This window comes from Maniola jurtina, chromosome 21, assembly GCF_905333055.1.
Source record: "Maniola jurtina chromosome 21, ilManJurt1.1, whole genome shotgun sequence".
NCBI classification, from domain to species: Eukaryota; Metazoa; Arthropoda; class Insecta; order Lepidoptera; family Nymphalidae; genus Maniola; species Maniola jurtina.
In genome coordinates this window covers 5,801,168-5,826,852 of record NC_060049.1, presented here as the reverse complement: position 1 = coordinate 5,826,852, position 25,685 = coordinate 5,801,168, and the positions used below count along the sequence as shown (strand labels likewise).

The following is a 25,685-nucleotide window of genomic DNA, read 5'->3' as shown; positions in this document are numbered from 1 at the left end:
TTGAATCTTAATAAATAAATTCGTTTTAATACTTATCAACCTAACCACGTCACGCGAGCTGCTTTAGCAGCTCGCGCACCGAGCAAAATTATACTATATATAGCTCGATTACCACTCACTGACTGACTCATTGACATAATTGTTCTCCTAGAAAGAGACGGAAAATGATATAATGATGTAGGGGAGATGTGTTTGGATTCGGGAACCCTCTGGGGAAAAATTATGACATTTCAGAAAAACAAGATGGCGGCCGAGGTGATTTTTGCAGCTCCGTTGTTTTCCAACCGATTTCGTTGAATTTTGCAATCTTTGAAGAAAATAGTAAACGATTAATGGGAAATGTCGAAAAAATTGAAAAAACAAGATGGCGGCCGAACCGTAGCGTTTTCAAAATTTTGATTTTTCGACCCCGAACCGCGGCGCCACAGATCCCAAACGGGGTAGTCAAGGATAATTATTTTTTTCTTGTTTCGCTCACAATGATCCTGAATTTTGACAGAACGGGAGTGGTTTTTAAAAATTCAAAATGGCGACTGTCATGGCGGCCGTTTTGTTCGAGGTACGAAAAAATGCAATTTTAAAAGTTAAATATCTCAAAGTTGGCAACATCGGAGCGATTCGGGTTCTATGAAGCGATTGTACGTATAGACTCGAGGTATAGATCGGTGGGAAAAAAATTACCCACTTTTCAGGGAAATTTCAAGATTTTCGGGAAATTGTAAAAAATCGAAATACGCACTTTTAGCAAAATCCGAGTATGAGTGATTACGTATTTTGCTCGTACAAATGACATTTGTGTATTTTTGTCACCGGAGACTGGCAACACTGGAATTTATCAAAGTAAAAGTGATTTTCGACACGGTCTTTTTCACGGTATCCCCTTTCGCGTGGGTGCGAGTGAGAGGAAAGATTGAAACGTCATCGGGCGCGGTATATCCTGTAGTTAATAGGAAAATTATGAAACCGTGTAAAATCTTCCTGTGAAACGAGTTGACGGCCATTTTGTATTTTTTTTTATTTTTCGAAATTTTGACCACGTTTTTGAGGCAGTTGGCAACATTTTGGAAAGTCGAGATGTATCAATCGATTGTGTGACTCAACCAGCAGTATCGAATTATGTAAACAGTGCTGCCACATTTGGGGAGATTTTCGAGATTTTCCCCAAAAACTCCTCCTGTAAAATTTTGTATGAAATTTTTTTTTTTCACTGATGGTTTCGTATAGAAAACAAAAAAAAAATCGAGGAAAAATTTGGAAATAGCTGATGATCGAGGATGTCGGAGACGGGTGAAGGGTCCACTCAAGGTATTGAAGATAGGTGGGGGGTGCTCGACCAAATGTCATTCATGACATCATCCAATTGCCAAAAAGCTGAAAAAAAATTCAAAATGGCGAAGAAAAGATGGCCGCCATACAAATTTCGCCGGCGTCCAGCTCGGAGGGTATAAAAGATGGAGGTGCGGTTTCTTGGCAAAAGAGGATCAGGATCCAAAGGTCTAATTGATGAATAGAAAAAAAATTCAAAATGGCGGAATTTATTTTCCCATACGTTTTGTATGGCGAATATTGAATGTCTCATTCTCCTAGAAAGAGACGGAAAACGATACGATAATGCAGGGGAGATGTGTTCGGGTGGGCGAGGCGAGTAGGGAAAAATTATGACATTTCAGAAAAACAAGATGGCGGCCTATATGATTTTTGTGACTCTTTTGTTTTCTAACCGATTTCATTGAAACTCGCAATCTTTGAAGAACGTAGTAAACGATTAATAGAAAAAGTGGAAAATTTTGGAAAAACAAGATGGCCGCCGTACAAATTTCGTCGTTGTCTATCTCGGAGGCTATAAAAGATGGAAGAGTGGTTTCTTCGCAAAAGATGATCAGGGTCCGGAGGTCTACTCAATGGAACAAACTCTGCATGCTCGCGGACCACTTTAGTGGTCCGCGCACCCACGCACCCTACTTTATTAACCTCAACTACCCGGTTTTTATAAAAAATGATATGGATGTCGTTTTCAGAGTTTCCCAGGGTGCTGATTTTGATAACGACATTTATTTTGAAATCCAAGATGGCGGTCATGCATTTTTTAAGAAAAAAATCGATATGGGTGTCGTTTTATGGTGTTTTTGGGGTGAATTTTGAATCTTAATAAATAAATTTGGTTTAGTATAATAAAGTTAACCCAACCACGTCACGCGAGCTGCTTTAGCAGCTCGCGCACCGAGCAAAACACTAGTTTTTGTATAAGCCTTTTTTACCTTTTATGCTTTATGAGTAGCGTTTAAATTGATGAACCTATGATATGAGTGTTTTTTTTTTGTAATGCGGAAATGCACGATGCTGTTTTTGCGAATCTTTCTTTATCTATTGGTTCCGATACAATGAAAGGTGCGTGTGAACTTTGTTTATTTTTGAAAACTTGTTTAGGAACATAAAAGTCCTATTTTTTATGGTTACTGTTTGATTATAATTCAAAACGCACTATAAATATGTATTTTAATTTAAACTTACTTATCTTTACCCAGGCGAGCTTTGGTAATTTGTTATTTAAGTAATTTCTTTACTTCTAATAAGCTTTACTTTTCTTCTTTACTTAAGTACTTATTTTCTACTTTTTGTAACTCTCGGAAAACTCTCAGATACGCATTGAACCTGTGTTATTTGCGTAGGTTTTGGGAGGACATTCTAATAATTCGATAAAAATGTTTAAACAATACCTGCTTTTCTGAGTGACGCCAATAGGTATGTCAAAACTTACGAAATTTCGACATGATTATCGAAATTTCCAAACAAGCAGCTAATAAGATCACATCTCGCCAATTGAAATGATTGCATCACATTGAATCAATCTAAACCCCAGGTGCAAAAAAGCTAACAAAATTGATCACGTTGTTTCTTGTCGAGATAAATCCGTCTATTCCATTCAACCCCGATGTCCAGACGGTCGCTTAGCATGCAAGGTCACGAATTTCAAAGATTTGAATACAAGGGTGCCCTTCTTTGTGCCCGTCCTCACCCTTTTGTAAGGGATTGTGATAGGAAAAGTGGCGTTGTGAAACCCACTTTGGAGAAAAACTATAATATAAAAGGCAGTTGTTGACTTTAAAACGAACTGTAGATACTTAGTCGTTTTTCTGATAAAAGATCAAGTAAATTCAGCGATATTTTTATCACAGAACAAATTAAAGAGAGAGTAGAAGAGAGTAGGAAAATATTTAAAAAAATTAGCGCTGTTAAAGAAAGCCAGTACATTTCTGAGTGGTTCTTAGAGTAGCTACGACGCTAGTGCAACGGGTTGATCAGAACTTACGACATTTTGAGATTCAAAATGTAAATAAGTAGGTATAATGGAATTAATTTGATATTTAAGGAGAGTTTCTGATCTCATAAAAACCAATCAATAAATAAATATTACGTGCACAGATACAAATAAAAATATTACAAGACGTCAAAATGTCTCCAAAATGTGAATTCTTGAATAATTAAGAGCTGTAAAGTTAAAAGCATTTAACTTGGAAGCTATTTCAATATGGGGAATATCATATTTAAAGAGCTAACAGTTCCTTAATGGTCGTAAATTTAATAAATGATTTAGCTCGCGATATATGAAATATGATATGAGAGTTGATTACCATAACATGATATCTGTTATGACCGTTTAAAGGCATAAAGTTGTACAGAAGTCAATAACCGATCTGGTGAGCATACCATAATACCTGAAGGCAAAAGTCTACGATCAGTGTATCCTACTAGTAATCACTTTTCTTTATTTGGACTTCGTCTGTGTTGGTGTTAGCTGGCGGGCGTGCTCTGCCTTTTTGGAGTGTTTTTTTTTATAAAACTGACTGGAAAGCGCTCTAAGGGGGTGCCGTGCGTATGTCGGCGAGCGCCAGCACGGACGGGGTCCATACTTGTATAGTTTAACTAACTTGTTACGGATAACTACAAACTTGACATTGGCTAATCTTTGTAAAGCCAGACGAGAGAGAGAGAGAGATGACCTTTTTTTATTTGGATACAAGTTAGCCCTTGACTGCAATCTCGCCTGGTGGTAAGTAATGATGCAGTCTAAAATGGAAGTGGGGTAACCTGGAAGGGGTATGGCAGTTTTCATTAAACCCATACTCGTTTGGTTTCTACACGGCATCGTACCGGAACGCTGAATCGCTTGGTGGCACGAGGAATTAGGTTGTATAAAAATCCCGAGAAAATTCATCGATTTTCGATAGAGATTATTAAATTGAGAATTCGTTAAAAGAGTAAAAGTAGTTTATTTACTGTAAGTATTGTACCAGTGCTCACATAAGGATCTATCGTTCTATACACCAAACAACTGTACAAAGATTTAAATTGAATTTAAAAACATCACAACAGACAAACAGACAAACCCTATTTAAACTTTTCCCGGCAACAAAGTCTTTCGGCGTCGAATCGAGGCGCAACAAACTTAATTTGCAAAAAGGGTAAACAAAACAGCTCGCCTCGGAAATTAGACTCTCAAAGCGAATTCTTAGGTTCGCAGTATTTGCTACGACTGTGTAAAATGTTTATGGTTTGTAAAAATTAAAAATACAAACAACAACACAGTTACATTAAAATTACGGATACAATCCGGGTATCTCTAAAACAACCCTAAATAGGAATCTTCTAGGTAAACACGTCACATCTTAGGCCCCATCATCACTTTCCATCAGGTGTGATTATGGTCAAACGCTAGCCTATTATACTTAGTGAATTAAATTGTGATGTAACCACAAATTCGCGGTTTTCAGATTTAATCCTGTACTTGTGCTATAAGACCTACCTACCTGCCAAATTTCATGATTCTAGGTCAACGGGAAGTACCCTATAGGTTTCTTGACAGACACGACGGGCAGACAGACAACGAAGTGATCCTTTAAGGGTTCCGTTTTTCCTAAAACCGCTATAAAGTAGACGTTGGGGTCCCAAGGTGTTCGAATGCAACCTCGCACTGAAAAGTGCAGCATTAGAAGACCCTCTACTTAGTGGGGCAGACGACATCAAACGAGTTATAAGGATCCGATGCGGCGTAAGACTGTGGCGTGTGGAAATCCCTACAAGAGATCTATTAATAAATAACTTATTAATAAATAATGGTTTATTCGCTGGAATGTGGGTACAAGTAGGTCTTACATTTAATTGAGTTAAAGAGTTGAGTTGAGTTGAATTAGTTGAGTTACCTATGTCCAAAAGTGAACGTTTTTCAGTTGATGATGATGATACCACGAGACAATCCATAAAAGACTCAAGATCATGGCACGAAACACAATTTAACTTTGAACACAATATAGCCCTTTGATAAGCAATAGAATAACTAATATATTTCATCATTATTGTCAATCAATAGTTACATAGTGTGTGCTTATAATTATACTCGTAGTGTTAACATAACATTTTGTTTTAAAAAAAAGAGCAACTACCGAGTTTCTTGCCGGCTCTACTCACTAGAATTTTCTTTCCGAACCAGTGGTTGAGTCTTGTATACCTACGTGAAATAAATAAATTCATTTTCATCAACAATCGCTACTGCAGACGCACTAACCTTAGTATGCTCCTGCTGCGCCAACAACTGCTCCCTCACCATCTGAAGCTGCAAGATCATCTCTGACAGCTGCCTCTCCTTCTCCAGCACGCTTTCACCAGCTAACGCCTGTAGCGCCGCTGCGTCTAAGACGCCTCGTCTTTCGCTGCAACAAAAACGTTTCTTTAAGTTTCTCATCAACCCCCGACCCAAAAAGAGGGGTGTTATAAGTTTGACGTGTGTATCTGTGTATCTGTCTGTGGCATCGTAGCTCCTAAACTAATGAACCGATTTTAATTTAGTTTTTTTTTGTTTGAAAGATGGCTTGATCGAGAGTGTTCTTAGCTATACCTAATCCAAGAAAATCGGTTCAGCCGGTTGAAAGTTATCAGCTCTTTTCTAGTTACGTGGAAGCGACGAGCCTGCCCGCGAAATTCAAATTTAATTTGGTTTTTCGCATATTTTAAACTAATACGACAACGTAGGCTTATGGCATTTTTAATTGCGACAATGGCAGTCCAGTTTAAGAAATTAGCTCTAGTATCGACCAATGTGTCAGAATTAGTCGATACTACAGCTAATTTCTTAACCTGGACCCTTTCAAGTAAAGATTTTTATATAAACCTGTGAGGATGATACTGCCATTGTCGCAATTGAAAATGCCACAAGCCTACGTTGTCGTATTAGTTTAAAAAATGCGAAAAACCAAATTAAATTTGAATTTCGCGGGCAGGCCCGTCTCATGCCCCTTAAGCTTTCTTTACTTATTTACTTTTTTGTCAACTGGCTTTACGGCTCTGGGTTCTAGCTCTTTTGAGCCAATCTCTACATTATAATTTCTTAGGCTAACAACCTTTTTAGTAGAGTCATAGTATGGAGATTCTGCAATATAATCATACGTAAACATCGGAGCTTGTTAAACATGACTTACGAAAAACGAAACACTGATGGTATTTTAAATCTAGTGTTGATTAATAAAATTTGAATAATCCATTCGGGTTCTTATACATTAACAAAACATCTCTTTATATAACTAATAACTAATGGTCATGAAACTGTGTAATTTGTAGATTGATATTTGATCATTAAAATCACGTTCATAATATGTAACAGTCATAATTAACCTCAATAGCCAGAGCGGAAACATATTTTGTATTTTAATTTTTTTTTAATAGGAAAGTAGGTAGGTACCTATTACTTTCTAAGTTAAAGTACATAAATCGAAGCTGTATTAAAACAGTTTTGCCTATGTGTATCAGCGGTCTAGTTTCCTACCTAGCATCAAATGTTTCTAGATTTGACGCTAGGTAGCCTATGACTCGCCTAGTTTTCTTTGTCTTCACGTCACCCATAGCCTAATATCACACTTAATATTATAAAGGCGAAAGTTTGTGTGTATGTGTGTCTGTTAGTCTGCTACCTTTTCACGGCCCAACAGTTTAAGCGATTCTGACGAAATTTGATAGAATTAGCTTTATATCCCTGGGACGGACATAGGCTACTTTTTATCCCGGAAAATCAAAGAGTTCCCACGGGATTCCTAAAGACGCATCCGCTTAACCAATTTGTATGGAATTTAGTACCGAGGTAGCTTGCGTCCATGTACTTAACATAGGCAATTTATTATCCCGGAAAATCAAACAGTTCCCACGGGATCTATAAAAATCTAAATCCACGCGGACGAAGTCACCGGCATCCTCTAGTATTTCACATAAATTATGGTCGATTCAGGATTAAACCGAGAGCTCCCTGACTCTAGCTCACTCTGTCATCGACGCAGTTTCCTATCTATCGGTATTCTACAAGGATATAACATTGATTCGGAGAATTTGTCAAAGAACTTTTTGAACTGGTAGAGTTTCTGTGGCCTGGTCTTTCACCCTACTACTAATCGTACCACTAATTCGAACCGCTGGTATTAAATGTCTTTCTGGCATCAGTTTTCCTCTCAACTTTTAATATAAATAAGTAGGTAGGTATAGATAACATGCCTGGCGGGAAGTGGCTGGACGAGGAAGCAGAAGACCGGGTGTGGTGGCGCTCTTTAGGAAAGGCCTATGTCCAACAGTGGATGTCCACAGGCTGATGATGATGATGATGCTAGGTAGAACCTTTAAGTCAAGAGTAAATAGGCATCTTCTAGGCAAGCGTGCGTCATCCTAGGCTGCGTCATCATTTAGGTACCAGCAGGTCTGATTGCAGTCAAGCGCTGGTTTATAGATTTTAAAAAAGTCTTAGCATAATCAGTGCAGCATTACTTTTCCGCGACATATTTATCGACAAAGCGTTGCAAAAGCCTCGGAAAAGTCATGTCGCTATTGCTCGGACTGCAGAACATGACATAACAAAATTATTCCTTGCATAACCGTTACATTGCAACTCACTTTGTCGTTTTGCCGCCTTCATCATTTGAAATTGGAATGCAGCGTTAAGCGCAACGCAGTGATTGGCTCATACAATATTCAGGGCGGCCAATCGCATCGGAGCTGTGTTGCCAGTGCATCAAAAATTCCATCTGAATATATACCAGTGTGGCGAGCACTAAAAATGATAATACCAACATGGCCAGCCATACAATTTGCAATGAAGAATTCATGTAACATTTCGCCTTTACATTTGGTATGTACTTTTATTGAACATACAGAATTGAATCGTCCGGTCCATTTTATTTATTGGCAATGTATGCAGTACGTTTATGGACGTTTCTACTAAAACAACTTTTATTAGATGACCGAAACAGGTTATCCTGAAGTGGTATTGGTCTCGTATTACAACCGTAACACGCAACAGTAAAACGTAAGTGGTGGTTACCAAATAATAACCTATTTTCGCGTGTATTTTGGGGTAAGACCCAAAAATTATGTTACTTGTGCTCATCTACAGTTATTAGGGTCACTTCGTCGTCTGTCTGTCTGTTATTTTTATAAGTATTATTCCGTATACCTGACAGATTATACCTATTAGCTATTTACTGGATGATGCCCCCCACTTTATCCGCGTGGATTTAGGTTTATAATAACTCCGATTTATTATTATTCGTAACCTATGTCCGTCTCCATGATACTATCGCTAAGTATATCAAATACCTACCTACATGACGCCCGCAACTTCGTCCACGTCAATTTAGATTTTTCCAAAATCGCATGAAAACTGATTTTCCGGAAAAAAAGTAGCCTTTCGTCCCCAGAATGCAAGTCTCTGCACTTTTTTCCGTCAAAGCCCCATGGGCCGTGAAAACGTAGCAAACAGACAGACACTTTTGCATTAATTATAATATTCGTATTGATTAGAATCTTCAGAATGGATAGATTAGGTTAACATGGGTCTCATGACTCACTACCTAGATAAAACAATTTCAGTCAACGATGTACTCATTTCAAGAATTTCCTACACCCTTAACTTTTGTAGTCCAATATCATACTAAACTTCAGTCTTCCTCCATACTTTAAAACTTTGTCAAACACTATCTAGATATTTTTAACACCGACCCAAAAAGAGGGGTGTTATAAGTTTGACATGTGTATTTGTGTATCTGTCTGTGGCATCGTAGCTCCTAAACTAATGAACCGATTTTAATTTAGTTTTTCTTGTTTGAAAGGTGGCTTGATCGAGTGTTCTTAGCTATAATCCAAGAAAATTGGTTCACCCGTTTGAAAGTTATCAGCTCTTTTCTAGTTACTGTAACCTTCACTTGTCGGGGGTGTTATAAATTTTGTAATTTACACTTGTTTTCGCTGTAATTTTATGCCATACTGTGAAGTAAAGAGTAAAATTTACAATGCAAAGCCTAGTTAAATTTAAACTGCCATCTGACCTTAACCTGCTCAAAAATGCTTTCACTCTCCCCCTCTGAAGTTACAGCAAACAACCGCCTGCTCAATAAAAACTCGGATGACGGACGAGGCCGGCGACTGCCTTTAAAATAATAATGAGTGCATTGTTGCCTTTAGAAATAGAGTGGATGAGTGATTTGTCGAAATTTTTTGCACACTAAATTTTCTACACTTATTCGAGCATCTACTGTTGTATAATTTTTCACGTAACTTGAGAAAGTAGGTGCGAAATTTTATAGGTATTAGGAGAAAAAAGTGCTCAAAGCGGGATATTTTAAAAATGACCAGTATTGATTATACCTCAATGCCTTTTAACTTAAGGTCCCAAGGAGGTAACTTTAGCACCTTTAGCTCCCAAGCAAGCTCGCGTCGGAAGGCGCAGCAATGAAGGACCTCCTAATAGGTGAATGGACGGCATCAAACTAGTCGTAACGATCCGCTTGATACAGGAGGCGAGGGTACAAGCCCGTGTCAAAGTTCCTACTAGACAGTGAGTGACAGTCGATAATGATGATGATGATGACCCCTTATCGGTTTCTAGATACAAGGCATCATACCAAAACGTTAAATCACTTGACTCGCACGTGGAAAGTAGCCATGACCGTGGCCAGACAATCATGCCTACCGACAGACTTCCATAGAGTATGAAGTTGCAAATTACCTAAAAATCTTTATTACTTCAGAAACGAGCTGATCATGGTGACTAAAAAAAAGTAAGTAGAGCCAAATTGACAAGAATTTTAGAAAGCGTAGAATGTTCATTTCTGGAGAGAAAACCAATTCTTTAATGATACAACTTTCATTGGCTATCTCTTATTTATTGTTCAAAATTATTCTAATTAACAGTACAATGTGAAACAAGCAATGACTGTTCACAAATTCAATTTTATTATGGTTAGTTGATACTTGGAAGTGAGATAAATTAATTCTTAAATCTATAATGCATAAAACTGTTATTGATAGAACCAGTGTTAGTCGATAGGCGTAAGCTTCCTAATCGGAGGGGTTCTCGAGTCTACACCCCTATTTTTTGGAATTATGTTCGTTTTAAGCAATTAGATATCATTTGCTTTAACTTTTGCTTTAACGGTGTAGGAAAACTTCGCGAGGAAACCTGCATATCTGAGATTTCTCCGTAATGTTCTCAAAGGTGTCTGAACTCTGCCAATCCGCACTTGGCCAGCGTGTTAGACTACGGCCTAAGACTACGGCCAAACCCTTCTCATCCTGAGAGGACACCAGTGCTCAGTAGCAAGCCGGCGTGGCGATGGGTTGATTATGTTTCGACAATCTACTAATCGATTAATAGTGATTTTTTTGTTGGTTCCATACATCTTGCATCCATCAATAATATTGCAGCAACAATGTCGCATATTATTATGACGTTGCATTTTTTTCTCTTTGCGTGGATGGCATCGATTGTCATTGGCACAATGTTAAATTATAATTTGACAGTCTTTTTGACAGATTAAAATACCAGGCGTATCCATATTAAGCCATCGTGTTGCCGCGAGGGGCGAAGAAGACGGATAGCCGGGCAACTTACCGTTGTCTGGCGCTAAGGGATTTTTTATTGTTGCCACAAATTGTGTCGGCAACCCTACCGCTGCATACTTTATGTCGCCTCATGCGTACTTGCAAGGGTTGTCACCTTCTGTTTACATTTATTAGGCTTTCCACTTCACGTTAAAGGGCAAATGCCACGAAGCGGTACCTACTGATATCAACAACAGCCAGAGAAATTTGAATAAGCAGATTTAGTTACCTACTTCTATTTTAGCAAGACTCAATTTAATTCATCTTTGCTTTGACAACAATCACAGCGTACAAAGTGTGGTACGACCAGTAGATATACCATTTTGTCGTCTACACTCTACAGGTGTAATGTTTGTAGGTAAGCATCATCTACCAATAAAACACTAGGATGAAGAGAATAATCTACTAGGATGTGCTCTACAAATCAATATAGACAACAGTTTTATTTATTCTACCAGAAAATAGGATTTGGCTGGTAACAACAGATTTTTATCAACACACATTTTTCCTAAATCTTTGTCAGATAATTTATTGATTGAACTATTGAATATTTTTTATAATGTCGACAGCCCTGAGAAACGCTGCATAGTTTATGTTGGATTCATTCCGTACTCTTACTTCCTCTATAGGGTTGTATGCTAACTATAATAACTATGTAGTTACCTATTGTCAACATATAATATGCAATAGTATGCTTAAAAAGGAATTTTTTGCACAACACTATCAAAAAATGTCATGTTATTTATGCAATGCAATAAATAAACAAATTAAAAGTCATGGGCACGATAATTTAATTAAGTATTTTGCAATATCATTAGATATAAATTAATTTTATGACAAAAAAAGTGTGGGAATCGGTCTAAAGCGATTAAGTTCAATAAAAATTTGAATAATCGCCCACTCTACGTATCTTTTTTCTTTTGCAAGTTTCGCAACAAAACTTTCGCAGTCCGCATCATCATCATTTTCAACCCAATCCCCGGCTCACTTCTAAGCACGGGTCTCCTCTCATGGGAAAAGTTTGGCCACAGTTTGCCACGCTGGCCAAGTGCAGATTGGCAAACTTCACACATCTTTGAGAACAGGGAACTCTCAGGCATGCAGGTTTCGTCACAATGTTGTCCTTCACCGTTAAAACAATTAGGCTCTCATCAGACCAGACCAGAGATTTAGAAATTGTGAAATTTCAAGCTCCTGCCGGGAATCGACCCAGGACCTCCATCTAATAAGACCCCAGCACTTACCACTGCGCCACAGAGGTCGTCAAAACTACCTATCACCTACAGAATTAAAGGTAGGACTAATTAATTATTAAAAACTAGCTGATGCCCGCGACTTCGTCCGCGTGGATATACATTTTTCAATATCCCGCGGTAACTCTTTTATTTTCCGGGATAAAAAGTAGCCTATGTGCTAATCCTGGATATTATCTATCTCCATTCCAAATTTCAGCCAAATCCGTCCAGTAGTTTTTGCGTAAAGGAGTAACAAACATACACAAACACACATACACACACACACACACATACAAACTTTCGCCTTTATAATATTAGTGTGATAACCTCAGATAGCTTGATAATATTTTTTAATAGGAAAGTACATCAAAAATTGCGGAACTGGCAAAGACTGCACCCGCATCCTTCTAGCAATTTCTGATATGTTTTAAAACTATTCTTTACGATATTTTCTTCGGGTGTTACGGAATTGTCCTTAAATAACTAAAAATCTGAAAAGCTCGACCAAAGTTAGTGCAAGTCGAGAATACAAGCTATAAGTAGGTATTTATATTTAACCTTTATTGTAACACTAGCTGATGCCCGCGACTTCGTTCGCGTGGATGTAGGTTTTTTTAAATCCCCGTGGGAACTCTTTGATTTTCCGGGATACAAAGTAGCCTATGTGCTAATTCAGGGTATAATCTATCTCCATTTTAAATTTCAGCCCAATCCGTCCAGTAGTTTTTGCGTGAAGGAGTAACAAACATATACACACACACACACACACAAACTTTCTCCTTTATAATATTAGTGTGATTTTAAATTTAAAAAAATGTTATTCTTTGAAATCGAAACAGTAGCAGTTAGTAATTAATTAAAGATGGTAATTTGACAAAAGCCCCGTAGAGAATTAATTTCCTTCGATTCCACATAATTAATGGGAAAAATGAGCTTAATATCTTTGTATTGAAAGAAGCCGCGCAAGAAAATAATGGTAGCCAATTTCTCATTTGCTCTTCCTACCTTCGCGATCGTCAAAGGAGCGGCGAAAATTTTGATCGAAGAAAAATCAAAGGAAACTTTTTAAAAAGAATGAAGTAATAGGCCGTGAGCTGATGGACGCTTTGTTTCAGTTTTCTATGCGTGGCTTTTTTTTTCTCTCTCGACTGGCTTTACAAAGATTAGCCAATGTCAAGTTTGTAGTTATTTGTAACAAGTTAGTTAAACTATACAAGTATGGACCCCGTCTGTGCCGGCGCTCGCTGACATACGCACGGCACCCCGGCCCCTTAGAGTGCTTTCCACTTTCCAGTCAGTTTTAACAAAAAAAAAACACTCCAAAAAAGCAAAGCACGCCCGCCAGCTAACACCAACACAGACGAAGTCCCTATGCATGGCTTTTATACGTTGATTGATGACTGTAATAAGACCTTCTACTAATAAATCCAAGTAGCTACGCTGGACCTACGTTTGCCGGCCTGTTTTTGAAGCAACTGGATTTTCGCTATGTGTGTGAGCCTACTAAAAATTGTGATGACACATTTGTCATCATAGTGTCAACACAAAACATTATTTGACACATTGCCACTTTTTACGTCATCACTAACATTATAGTTTCGAGTACGCCGCGCTCACGTGACGCTAACTGCTGATATCAACGCCAAAGCTTAATCAAGTTGCTTCAAAAACAAGATAGCAAATCTAGCGTACCTATTGTATTATTGTATACCTATTGTATTATTAGCGACCAGTGCTTTGGTGCCAAGGTTTTTTCTTAATGAAAAACCTTTTGGACTTCGTCTGTGGTGGCGTTTGCTGGCGCGCGTGTTGTGATTTTTTGGAGTGTTTTTTTATTAGAAGTGGCCGGTTTTTGTGTTCTGCTGGTGTTTATTGGTGGTGGAACTGACTGGGAAGCGCTCTAAGGGGACGCCGCATGTATGTCGGCGGGCGCCGGCACAGACTTATACATATAGTTTCCCTAACTTGTAAGTAACTACAAACTTGACATTGGCTAACCAGTGTAAAGCCAGACGAGAGAAAAAAAAAACCTTTTAACTTATTTGGCACCAGCTCCTACACTTCTATAAAAAGGACATGTTTTTCACAATTATGACACCGTCAGATGGGCGTGACGGTTAATATTGGATGTTTCGAACTTTTTAAAGTCTCCCAAAGTTATACAAAGAACAAGATCGAGTTTTATACAGGATGCTTGAAAAAGCTTTCATTAAAATTAGGCACAATGTTATTGGAAAACTGAGCATTTTCTTTTCTTTACGAAGAAAAAGTCTGAAATAGATAGTCCAGGTAACCCAAGATACTGTGAGGATACGCTCGGACAAGGAGGGTTGGCCTCGAGGCCCGTACCCCGACAGAGTTGAAGGTTGTCGAGAAGATATCACAACCTCTGGCGCAGTGATCAGTGCCGTGGTCTTATCAGTAGGAGGTGCCGGATTCGGTTCCCGGCAGGGGAAATTAAGAATTTTATAATTTTCTCTGGTCTGGTTTGGTGGGAGTCTTTGGCCGTGGCTAGCTACCACTCTACCGGCAAAGCCGCGCCGCTAAGCAATTTAGCGTTCCGGTACGATACCGTGTACAAACCAAAGTATAGTAAAAACTGACATACACATTACAGGTTAGCCCGCCTCTATCTTAGATTGCATCATCACTTACCACCAGGTGAGATTGCAGTCAACGCTAACTTATATCGGTATAAAAAAAGTGTCTAACTTCACAGAGCATGCTGTATAATGTCAAAATCCATCACGTCAGGCCCCTCGCATGCATTTTAATGACGTCACCCTCTAACCCTTGAGAGATTTCCTCGCGAGACGCGAGTGCGTGCCGCGCCGCAGTCTTTTGTTTTTATTTGGCAATCCTCAAGGAATAAATGAATTCTTTTTGTCATTGATAGGTTGCGTACGATCTTGCTTCATGATTACAAAGCTGGTATTTTATCATTTCATTATAGGGTAGGAACCTTATACCACGGTTTTGTACATCGTACAACTGTGCTTATACTATTACTTCTATTAATTACTAGCTGATGCCCGCGACTTCATCCGCGTGGAATTAGGTTTTAAAAATCCCGTGGGAAGTCTATGATTTTCCGGGATAATAAGTAGCCTATGTGCTAATCCAGGATATGATTTATCTCCATTCAAAATTTCACCGAAATCCGTCCAGTAGTGTTTGCGTGAAGGAGTAACAAACGTACACACACACACACATATACACACAAACTTTCGCCTTTATAATATTAGTGTGATAGTTCCACGTTATTTTCTGAATTGGATAAATGAAACATGTTTTTACTAAAAACCTTTTACAAAGAAACTAAGTTAACCAGAATCGATACAGCAGTGGCCTCCAAATTGGTGTAATTGAATCGATACTGGTCGCGGACTGGATGCTCTATTAGTCACCCCTAGGTAGGGGGACGTAGTTTTTAGACAGGGTAGTATAGAATAGTAGTTTTGTTTTCTACCATAAAGCTTAGTATATAGTAGTAAGTATAGAATAGTAGTTTTATTTTCTATCATAGAGCTTCACATAAATAACGGCAGCCTTATTACTACTACTACTGTAATCAAATCATTTCTTTTTCATAATATAGTACCTAAAGCTAAGGCCACACCTGCGCGTCATGAACGCGGGATGCAGGAGCGTCTTTGGCGCGAGCAGGCGGGTGCCAGGAAGCGACCGCTGCGCGGCTGATGTTCCCGCTTCGCAGTCGCTTTGCTCGCGCAAAGGATGATGCTTTGAAATGTAGTTACCTTATTTTGAAAGTCAACTACATACCTAGTAGGTTCTTAGGTTATAGATGAATTTCATTAGTAAATAGGTATAGATGAAGCAGGTAATGATCACACTAATATTATAAAGCCGAAAGTTTGTGTGTATGTGCGTGTGTACGTTTGTTACTCCTTCACGCAAAAACTACTGGGCGGATTTGGCTGAAATTTGGAATGGAGATAGATAATATCCTGTATTAGCATATAGGCTACTTTTATCCCGGAAAATCAAAGCGTTCCCACGGGATTTCGATAAACCTAAATCCACGCGGACGAAGTCGCGGGCATCCTCTAGTGATAAATAATTCTAACTTCAACTTCAAACTAAGTCCCCCTGGTCCCTGTCTAAGCCCTGGTGTAAGTCAAAGTCAGAATTCAAAGTCGAATAACTTATTCAAAGTAGTTACTAGTGTACACTTTTTGATTATCAGTTGTTGGATTTGTAGACGATGTATCATGTAGTAGTGATAAATATAACTAATTAAAACTTTGAAGGTCTAAGAATCAATTATTATTTACCTATTTATTCTATACTGGAATAAGATGCCATTGAAATATCTTTTAACTGTATGGGTTATATTAAGGGAATTAAGCCATAAAACGTCAACAATTGAACACAAAGTACAAACGGAGTAGAGGAAAAAAAACCGCATTTCATATCGCCAGACAATAAATAACGAGTGGCGTTCCACTGAACAGGAAAATAAAACATTGCCTCGCCCAGCGGCAGAGTACGTGTTTATACAGCCTTTATACCACCGAAGAGGTAGCTTTTTCTTATAGAAGTGATACGTTCGACTTTTAAGAGTGCGCTCTCTGCATGAGGACAGATGCTTGTGTGGTGCTGGTGTCGCGCACTCGAAAAGACCTAAGTCCAAATTGGCTAACTAGAAATCGAATCCCTACTCAATATTATTAATGCGAAAGTGTGTCTGTCTGTCTGTCTGCTAGCTTCTCACGGCCCAACCGTTTATCAGATTTTGATGTTTAATACAGAGTTTATATCCCGTTCCCACTGGATTTAAAAAAAAGTTAATCCACACGGACGAAGTCGCAGGCATGCAGTCAAAATGTGATTCTGGATCACTTAGTTTTTTTGTAAAAAAAAGCTTTTAGGTCAAAACTTGTCTAATTCTTCAAATTTAAAAATATCGTGGATAAGTAAATCTAATCAATAGATTTTTATCTAGAAATCATAATCCAAAGTCATCAGACAATTATTATGATGATTTTGATTTCTAGATAAAAATCTATTAGTTCCACATTATTATTTGAATCGAAAGAATTAGAAAACGTTTTAATAAAACCCAAGATGGATTTAAGCTTCGTCTGGGTATCGCCTATAGTAAGGTGATTGCAGCGAATCCAAAACAAACTCTTTTATACATTTGACATTATACAACAACATGCAGTAAAAGAACTAACTACTTAAACATTGCGTGGTATTTTAATCGCAGCTTCAGCAGTCGCACGAGTCTTAAATCGAACGATATTTTGATGGGTAGGCCTTTAATATTTTGTGACAAAAAATAAGTTACTTAATTAGCTCTCGTTAAGTTAAATAAATGATTGACGGCCACCGGCCCGACAAGTGAAAGTGGTACCATTGTGCGGACGAAATGAGCACAGATAAATCATTATAATTGTCTTTTTTACACGAAAATTGCATATTCAAGTACGGTTGGTTGTTAATTTTGATATAGTTAAAACGAGGTTTAAATCAGATTATTAGGGTTACTTAGTAAAAGAAGGAACCGTTATAATTTCGTCCATCTATCGGTGTGTCGCAGCCATTTAAAAACAGACTATAAGAGTTGTAAAGTTGAAAAGCATTTACATAAACCTGCACCTACAAAGAACCATATTTAAATTTTGAAAAAAAAAATTCAAAGTTACTAGTTCGTTACTAACAAACTACCTTGAATTTTTTCGTTACGTGCCTTTTGAACATGAAAAGCAAGATTTAAAAAAAATTGTTTATCCCTTCGAGAGATAGGTACCTCAATAAATAGGTATTTAAGAATCATAATGAAGTTTAGAAAATTTTGGGATTGAAATACTGTTTAAGAAATAATAGCTGCCAAAGTTTTTAGCAACTACGGAACCCTAGTTCATGCGTGTTCTAACCCGCACTTGGCCAGTTTAATCTCAAAATGTCACTATTAATTTGAATAAATCTGAATCAATAATTTTGGATAAGATTTGTGACAGATGAATGCCGATTTTGGCCTTTAATGAAATAATCCGGGTAATTTATTTTTGGAAATTATTTTATTTAAATGACTAGATGTCAATTAAATTATTCAACAGTGAAAAATATTTTGTATTGAATGTATTCGGTTCTGATTTACAGACATAAATTCAGCGTGAAGGGTGCGTTAAGTAGGTACCTAAGTACTTACGCCAATTCGAGAGAAAGTAGGTATGTAGATACAGTGGGTAAATTAGCCTATTAAAGGTAATTAGCCATGATCAAGCTATCGCAGACACACTACTGAACTCAGGTCTATTCTCAGAATAGGAAGGGTTTTAGCCATAGTCCACCACGCTGGCCCAATGCGGTACACCTTTGAAACATTATGGAGAACATCGTGCGTAAACCTGCATACGTTCTCACGATGTTTTCCTTCACCTTACTTAAAACGCACATAGTTCCGAAAAGATACAGCTGCGTGCCCAGGATCGAACCCCCGATCTCCCGAATAGGAGGTGGACCTTTTAACCACTAGTCTATCACGGCATGGCTATATTACCGATTGCTTAGTTAACATTCGCAGTTCACACTCTTTTTAACCTCCGACCCAAAAAGAGGGGTGTTATAAGTTTGTCGTGTGTATCTGTGTATCTGTAGTGGCATCGTAGCTCCTAAACTAATGAACCGATTTTAATTTAGTTTGTTTTGTTTGAAAGGTAGCTTGATCGAGAGTGTTCTTAGCTATCCAAGAAAATCGGTTCAGCCGTATGAAAGTTATCAGCTCTTTTCTAGTTACTGTAACCTTCACTTGTCGGGGGTGTTATAAATTTTTAATTTACACTTGTTGAAGTAAGCCCATATTATTTTTCATATTCCTTGCGATTTTTGTAGCACGTAATAAAATTAATCTGACAATGTTACATGTTGATAGAGTTCAAGGGCCCAAGGGTTGTTCCAACTCAATTTAATGTTCGTAACAACAACCCTTGTGTATTATCAACGCTTCGGCTGAAACGGGCTCGCATGAATTATTCACGGGCTGAAACTGAACTGTATGCTAAAACATGTTAAAAGTGTTTTTGTTTGTATGAGGAACTTTTTACATAAAAGGACGCAGCACCATAAAAAACTGGCTGTCAAATATAATTTCGGATTAACAGTAGGTAGGTACTTAAAAAGACGATATTTAAGTTTTTTAATGAGCTTTAAGTATTTACCTGAATATGGATGGCGGTACGGATACTGTTGTACCTATGGAGATTTTATAGTAGGTAACTATAAAGAGCTTGCGAACAAAACGGTGTAAATACATTTCACAAATCTATCAATCACAATAGATAGATACATACATTTTTCATCTGGACGTTTTTGGCCCACTGAATACAAATTTGAATTCATTATCGAGCAAAACGACCCAAAACTGCGTTGAAGAGTGTAAAGTTCATAATTTAGATCACTTAATACTCATTCACAGGCCAAAACTGTGCTTGAAATGAGTGTTTGTTCAAAATGTTACAACTACGGTTGTTGTTCATTAACCCCCGACCCAAAAAGAGGGGTGTTATAAGTTGCACGTGTGTATCTGTGTATCTGTCTGTGGCATCGTAGCTCCTAAACTAGTGAACCGATTTTAATTTAGTTTTTTTTTTTGTTTGAAAGGTGGCTTGATCGAGAGTGTTCTTAGCTATAATCCAAGAAAATCTGTTTAGCCGTTTGAAAGTTATCAGCTCTTTTCTAGTTACTGTAAACCTTCACTTGTCGGGGGTGTTATAGTTTTCATTTACACTGGTTTTATTAACCCCCGACCCAAAAAGAGGGGTGTTATAAGTTTGACGTGTGTATCTGTGTGTCTGTGTATCTGTGTATCTGTGTGTCTGTGTATCTGTGTATCTGTGTATCTGTGTATCTGTGTATCTGTCTGTGGCATCGTAGCGCCTAAACGAATGAACCGATTTTAATTTACTTTTTTTTGTTTGAAAGGTGGCTTGATCGAGAGTGTTCTTAGCTATAATCCAAAAAAATTGGTTCAGCCGGTTAAAAGTTATCAGCTATTTTCTAGTTTTCTTGTTGAAAAGAAGGTTAGATAACCCTTAGGTCCATAATATTCAAGTGTCAATTGACAAATGTCAAGCTGTCAAGATGGACGTTGCCTAGACATACATAATTATTTATTTGAAAATGATTTGTCGGGGGTGTTGAAAATTTTTAATTTACACTTGTTCAATTAAATAATTACACAGCCCTACCGTACATTGCGAAAGAAATGAATCGCTGCATTAATTGTTTGTGATGCAACCGACGGTCTTATGATATCTTTGGATATCGCGGTCGGAAATCAGGAATGCATCAGAATCCCGATTCCCGGTACACTGACTTGCTTTGTGTTGCGAAGCATGAATGAAAAATAATACTTTTAAATGTTTAAGAGGGGTCTCTCCGTCACTCGCTCCATACAAACGTAGTTTGTCTCTCATTTGAATACTAACCAATCACACTCAATGGAATTTTGTAGAAACGTTCCGGTAACTAATAGGTATCCTGTGGTTTTCCAGATTTCCGTTAAAATATTCGGTTTAAAAGTTACGCGGTCTTAAAAATTCACATACAAATCTTTGAGCGCCTGTAATTTTAAAACTACAAATTTTTAGAAAAATCTAAAACACCACAGGCACAGGTATTAGTTTCTAGAATTTGTCTACAAAATTTCATGGACTTTGGTTGCTCAAATGAAATTGGGTATACTATTGTATGGAGTAAGTGACGGAGAGAGCCCTGTTAAACCTTTCAAATGAATTGAATGTTGCTACTTGCGATTTTGAATCCATAATATTATAAAAGCGTGTGTGGAATCACACTTGTATATATGCGATGCGATACAATAAATGCGAAAGTTTGTGTGTATGTGTGTATTTATGTTACTCTATCACGCAAAAACTACTGAACGGATTTGGCTGAATGTAGATAGATTATACCCTGGATTACCACAGACTAATTAACATAATTTCAAAAGCTAATGCCGCATGGATTTTGAAAAACCTAAATCCACGCGGACGAAGTCGCAGGCGTCAGCTAGTTAAATACAACTTGCTTTAAGGGTGAACGATAACATCGTGAAGAAACCTGCATTGCTAAGAGTTCTCCATAATGTTCTCAAAGGTGTGTGAAGTCTGCCAATTCGGACTTGGCCAGCGTGGTAGACTATGGCCAAACCCTTCTTTCATTATGAGAGGAGACAGGTGCTCTGTAGAGAGCTGGCGAATGTGATGATGAATGTATCTGTCTATCTATCTATCTGTTAACTTTTCGCGGCTCATCTGTTTAATTTGACGGGCGGGTAGATACAGTGATAACTTGCGGACACCGCTACTTTTTAGGGATCCTTACCTCAAAAGGAAAAGCGGAACCCTTATAGGATTACTTTGTTGCCTGTCTGTCTGTCTGTCTCCGTCCGTCCGTCGTATGTCAAGAAACCTATAGGGTAGGTACCTACTTCCCGTTGACCTAGAAATTAGAATCATGAAAGGCAGGTAATGTAGGTCTTATAGCACAAGTACAGGAATAAATCTGAAAACCGCGATTTTTATACATTATGACTGTTATACATAATCGTTTTTGATTTATCGTGCAAAATGTTCGAAAAAATACCCGAGTACGGAACCCTCAGTGCGCGAGTCTGACTCGCACTTGGCCGGTTTTTATTCCAGAAAATTAAAGTGCTCCTACGGGAAACCCTAAACAATTAAATGCAATAAAGAGTTTAAAACAAACAAACAAAGAATCACATCAATTGAAATACCTTTACTATCTTATTACTTACTTATTTATCTACACTGGCAACATACACAAATAAACGCGCAATATCTAAACAATTAAAACAATAAAACAAACCATAACTCATATTCAATAAGCATAAACGTCTGTGGGAATAGACAATTCAGTTTTAAGAGCATCCTATTGTCTATGGCATGTGTGCGGCAAATCTTTGCAGAATGCCACTTTGTCACAGCTGTAAAGAGTTATTGTGGGACACAAAGACGCATTGTCACGGGGCCTTGTCGATTGTTTGCGTACATGTCTCAGATATTAGGTATTCAATTTACTACTTGATGTGAGCATGTATGGAATAAATCGTATCTCTTAAGAGGGGTCTCTCCGTCACTCGCTCCATACAAACGTAGTTCGTCTCTCATTGGAATACTAACCAATCATACTCAGCGGAATTTTGTAGAAACGTTCCGGGAACTAATTAATATCTATGCCTGTGGTTTTCCAGATTTCCGTTAAAATATTCGGTTTCAAAGTTACGCGGTCTTAAAAATTCACATAAAAATCTTTGAGCCCCTGTAATTTTAAAACTACATATTTTTAGAAAAATCTAAAACATTACAGGCACAGATATTAGTTTCTAGAATATATCTGCAAAATATCATGGACTTTGGTTGCTTAATATTGAAATGAAATTGGAACTACGATTGTATGGAGTAAGTGACGGAGAGAGCCCTGTTAAGAGTGTCCTTCGAGAGAGCCCTATACAAACCAAGTTTCTTCCCCGCACAAAAAAGGTCTCATTTGAAAACTTAACAATCAAAGTCATTGTTTTGTAGACACGGTCTGTTAATTAATATTTTTGTCTATGGCTTATAAGATTTGATTTCATTTATTTAAATCATCTGACTGGATTATTTAAGGATACATTAGGGGTACGTAGTAAAAACAACCAACTGTAAGCAAATACAAACATAACAAATGTATTCACACTAATATTATAAAGGCGAAAGTTTGTGTGTATGTGTGTATGTTTGTTACTCCTTCACGTACAAACCACTGGACGGATTTGGCTGAACTTTGCAATGGAAATAGATAATATCCTTGATTAGCACATAGGCTATTTATCCCGGATTACCAAAGAGTTCCCCCGGGATTTCGAATAACCTAAATCCACGCGGACGAAGCCGCGGGCGTCAGCTAGTAGGCTTCTAAAATCATAACCCTTGCTTTTGGCTTTGAAGTAGTCAGGTAAAAAGGGCAAATCATTTAACTTTTTTGTATCTGAATTAATAATCTGATTTTATAGCTAGGTGACCTAGGTATATGCTAGCGCCATCGTTAACTTACTTAATTTAAAACAAACTAAAGATAAACTAGTGAACTGATAAAATGGTCTTACTTAGAACAACAACAAGAGTGAATAGGCACCTTCTAGGAAAACGCGTCCCATCTTAGACCACATCATCACTTTCCATCAGGTGTGATTGTGGTCAAGCGCTTACCTATAGTGAATAAAAAACCTATAGTGAATAAATGGTTTTCGAGTGAAAACCATTGGCTCGAGTCGCCATGTGAAGGCGTGGTCCCATATTTATGTCTTTAAAAAATGTTTAAAATAAACTTTTTAATGTCCTATATTGTGAATTATGTAATTTATTGTCCAATTAATTGGTGAAAGTGTTTGTGCAAAGATTCTTATAGTAAATAGTGCAAAAACTGTAATTTTATAAATACGATTAAAACTTTTGCAAACACACATACTCAACTGTAAGCCAAATAAACAGCATAAGCCGTGTAAATAAACTATAACAAGCAACTATTACAAGAAAATAAACTAAAATCAAGTGCAAAATCGGTTTTAAATTAATCAGTTTTAAACTCAAAAGTGTGGGTAGTAAATGAATGCAAACAGCAGCTGTGATGTGTCAGTGCGATCGTGAACAGTGAGAACCGGTACTCGGGGTCAGCGCCCGGTGTTTATCAGCACTGCCACAATTGGTATAGGACGGCTACATTTGCCGTGTTGTTTGGCGCGCTCGCTGGCCGGTTCGGGGCGGCGCTCGCCTTACTGTGGGAGCGCCCCGGTTCAAGTCTCGGTCCCAAAAAAATTGAATTTTGATTTTTTTTTATTTTTTTTTTTTTTATTTTTTTGGCATTCTTTTGAATTAAAAATGCTTACCAGAAGAGCCAATGCAGCTTTAGAAGACCAAAATAAATTGAAACTAGCTCTTCAGGAACTCAAAAAAAATAAAAAATTAACCGAACAATTACTCAAAGAACGGGAAGATAGCGAAATTGAGATTCAAAATATTATTAAAAAAAACACTGAACTAAAAAGTGAGTTAGCTGAATTACATGTGAAATATGAAGATATTGTAGAGCAAAAAAAACTGTATGAGTATGCAGTAACAACATTAGAAGGATGTATAAAAACATATGAGGAAGAGATTGTCCGAAGCAGGGATGTGGAAAGAGAACTTTATAATGCCAATCAAGAAATACAATCTCTTAAAGCCAAATGCGACGAAATTCAGAATAACAATTCTGACAGTTTATATCAGGAATTAGTGAGTAAAAATTCATGGCCTTCACCACAAGGGGTTACAATTGATCTCACAAAAGATGAATCGCTTTCTCTTACAAAGTCAGATAAAATACAAGGGCTTAGTCACAAGAAATTAAAGAAATATATAAAAATTAATAGGTATATTAGGAAGACACAAAAGTTGATAAAGAAACAAAAACTATCACATAAATCCACAAAATTACGGAGACAAAATATAGACCTGATTCAGGAAATTAATAATTATATCCAGACTCTACACGAATGTAAATTAAATTACGACCGAAATATTGAAAGACTAAACCTTAAACTAAGAACATTAGAGCAATCACTAAGGAATTATAGTGCTAGCGCTGGTATCTTGACAGCAAAAACATTAGAATCCAATCAACTCGAAAGCCCTGTTTCACCACTGACTGATAGTTCTCTTGGAAACACAGACATTAATAGTGCTACTACTATTGTATTTTCTGATAAATTAGGGTCCGGTCTTGGACCTCTTTTATACTACAAACTGCAAAACTCTGTTAGAAATTACTGCATGCCTAATGTAACATTTAATCAATTGATAGGTAAAATAGGCTCTACTGTCTTTGACAAAAACAGTAGCATTGTTATATTATTCGGAAATAGCCTAGGTATTAAGAGGAAAGACATTATTGAGGGAATTGATGTACTGAATAAACTTGACACGGCAAATGTAATTGTTTGTGCATTACCATATTCACATTCATTTAGCGAGAAACAAAACAAATATATTTATTATTTAAATAACTTAATACAAAGATTGACATGTTGTTATAACAAAAACCTGACATACTTCGATATTAATACATTTATTTATGGGTTTGAATGTACAAGACACCAATTACATATGCCTGAAAAAAGTATGAAGCGACTAGCTGACTTATTAGCATTTAATATTATGACAAGTCCTATACCTGTTAATAAGAATATTATTATATTGGAACCTACTGACTCTACCAACTGTAGTATTGATTCTGTACAAAACAAAAATTGTAATAGTGATAATGTACAAATACAAAATAAAACTAAATCTTTAAACAATTAAACTTGACAACAGAGAAGCGAAAAAAATCTTGTTTGAAACTAATACACCAGAATATAAATCGCTTCTCTGGCAAAATACCTGACATAGAATTATTGATAGATAAACATAGCCCTCATATTTTGTGCTTTTCTGAAACATGGCTCAAGCCAACGAAAATGTCTTTTAA

The 25,685-nt window shown here is 37.3% G+C and overlaps 1 protein-coding gene across 1 annotated transcript in view; it reads right to left on the bottom strand.

The window, feature by feature from the left end:
- The window catches only part of LOC123876230 (transcription factor Sox-5), a 191,824-nt gene that overhangs the window by 93,169 nt on the left and 72,970 nt on the right, over positions 1-25,685 (bottom strand). The window contains exon 3 of the mRNA XM_045922414.1: positions 5,564-5,708. Within this exon, the coding sequence (XP_045778370.1) occupies positions 5,564-5,708 (145 nt within the window). The remainder of the gene's footprint in view (positions 1-5,563; positions 5,709-25,685) is intronic.